The 1,079-nt window shown below is 39.8% G+C and overlaps 1 protein-coding gene across 1 annotated transcript in view; it reads right to left on the bottom strand.

Annotated features, from left to right (window-relative positions):
* Positions 94 to 1,079, bottom strand: part of LOC104788323 (thionin-like) — a 2,408-nt gene continuing 1,422 nt past the window's right edge. The window contains exons 2-4 of the mRNA XM_010514072.2: positions 592 to 747; positions 428 to 505; positions 94 to 325 (exon numbers count right to left, since the gene is read on the bottom strand). Coding sequence (XP_010512374.2) covers positions 228 to 325; positions 428 to 505; positions 592 to 747 — 332 coding nt within the window. The 3' untranslated portion in view covers positions 94 to 227. The remainder of the gene's footprint in view (positions 326 to 427; positions 506 to 591; positions 748 to 1,079) is intronic.

Genomic DNA, 1,079 nt, shown 5'->3' with positions numbered 1-1,079 from the left:
GAAGCACCTAGTAATAAACAAATTAAAGTGAGCAAACTTTTTATTTAATAGAAGTCATGTGCCAATCTAGGATTGACAAACTTCTATGACACATATACAAACTGGAAATAACTTATTCAAATACTAGCACCAAAGTCTAGCATTTTTTGTCACATACACACAATGGTTGCAAACAAAGAAAATAAAACTCTGAAACTTGGATGTGGTAACTTCATGGATATGCTTGTTTAAGCAGTCTCAACAACAGTTGAAGAGCCCTTGGTACAGAAAGTAGAACATGCCTTTGCGCATTGTGCGACCGCTCCACTCACAGTTTCACTCGCATCTACTTACCGAAAAAGTAATAGAATGGGTTAACATTCTCTTGTCTACCATTACAAAATAAATAATAATATTGTAATTAGTGAGCTTAGATGCTTCGTTTTACCAGAGTTTTGGAGTGTCACCATGGCAGCGCACACAGAAGATGTACATCCCAACTTACAGTATTCATTGACAGCATCACCTTGAGTAAAATATTCGAAAAAAATTAAACATTGATGAAACATGGTAACAATTGACATATTAAAGCACGATACAAAAAAAAATTACCTGAGTTTTGGAGAGTGTCATGTGTATATCCGTTAGGACATTTGCCGTTAACGATTTTGCATCCACTGAGAGATGCACACATTGGTCGGGAGCCTCCCGCAAAACGGCAAGTGTTATAGATATTTCTAGCAGTCGTAGACGGGCAGTGTAATGACCCTCACCAAGAATAGAAATTTTAAACAAAAAGGTCGAAGAAATGGGACGGAAAAGACCTAGGAAAGAAGAAGAAGAGAAATAAAGGTGAATGGCCCAAGGAAGTCCGGAGAAATATGTGTAAGTCGAAGAATGGCCGAGCCAAGACCGAAGTACCGGACGCACGGTCGAGACCCTAAGTATTTACTAAGACAAGTGGTCGAGAAGATCGAGAAAATTGTCGAGACTCGAGGGAGATGCCGAGTACTCGAGAAAATTGTCGATACTCGAGGGAGTTGCCGAGTACTCGAGAAAATTGTCGAGACTCGAGGGATATGCCGAGTACCCGAGAAAAT

Source organism: Camelina sativa, chromosome 5 (genome assembly GCF_000633955.1).
Source record: "Camelina sativa cultivar DH55 chromosome 5, Cs, whole genome shotgun sequence".
NCBI classification, from domain to species: domain Eukaryota; kingdom Viridiplantae; phylum Streptophyta; class Magnoliopsida; order Brassicales; family Brassicaceae; genus Camelina; species Camelina sativa.
This window is presented reverse-complemented; position numbering and strand designations above follow the sequence as displayed.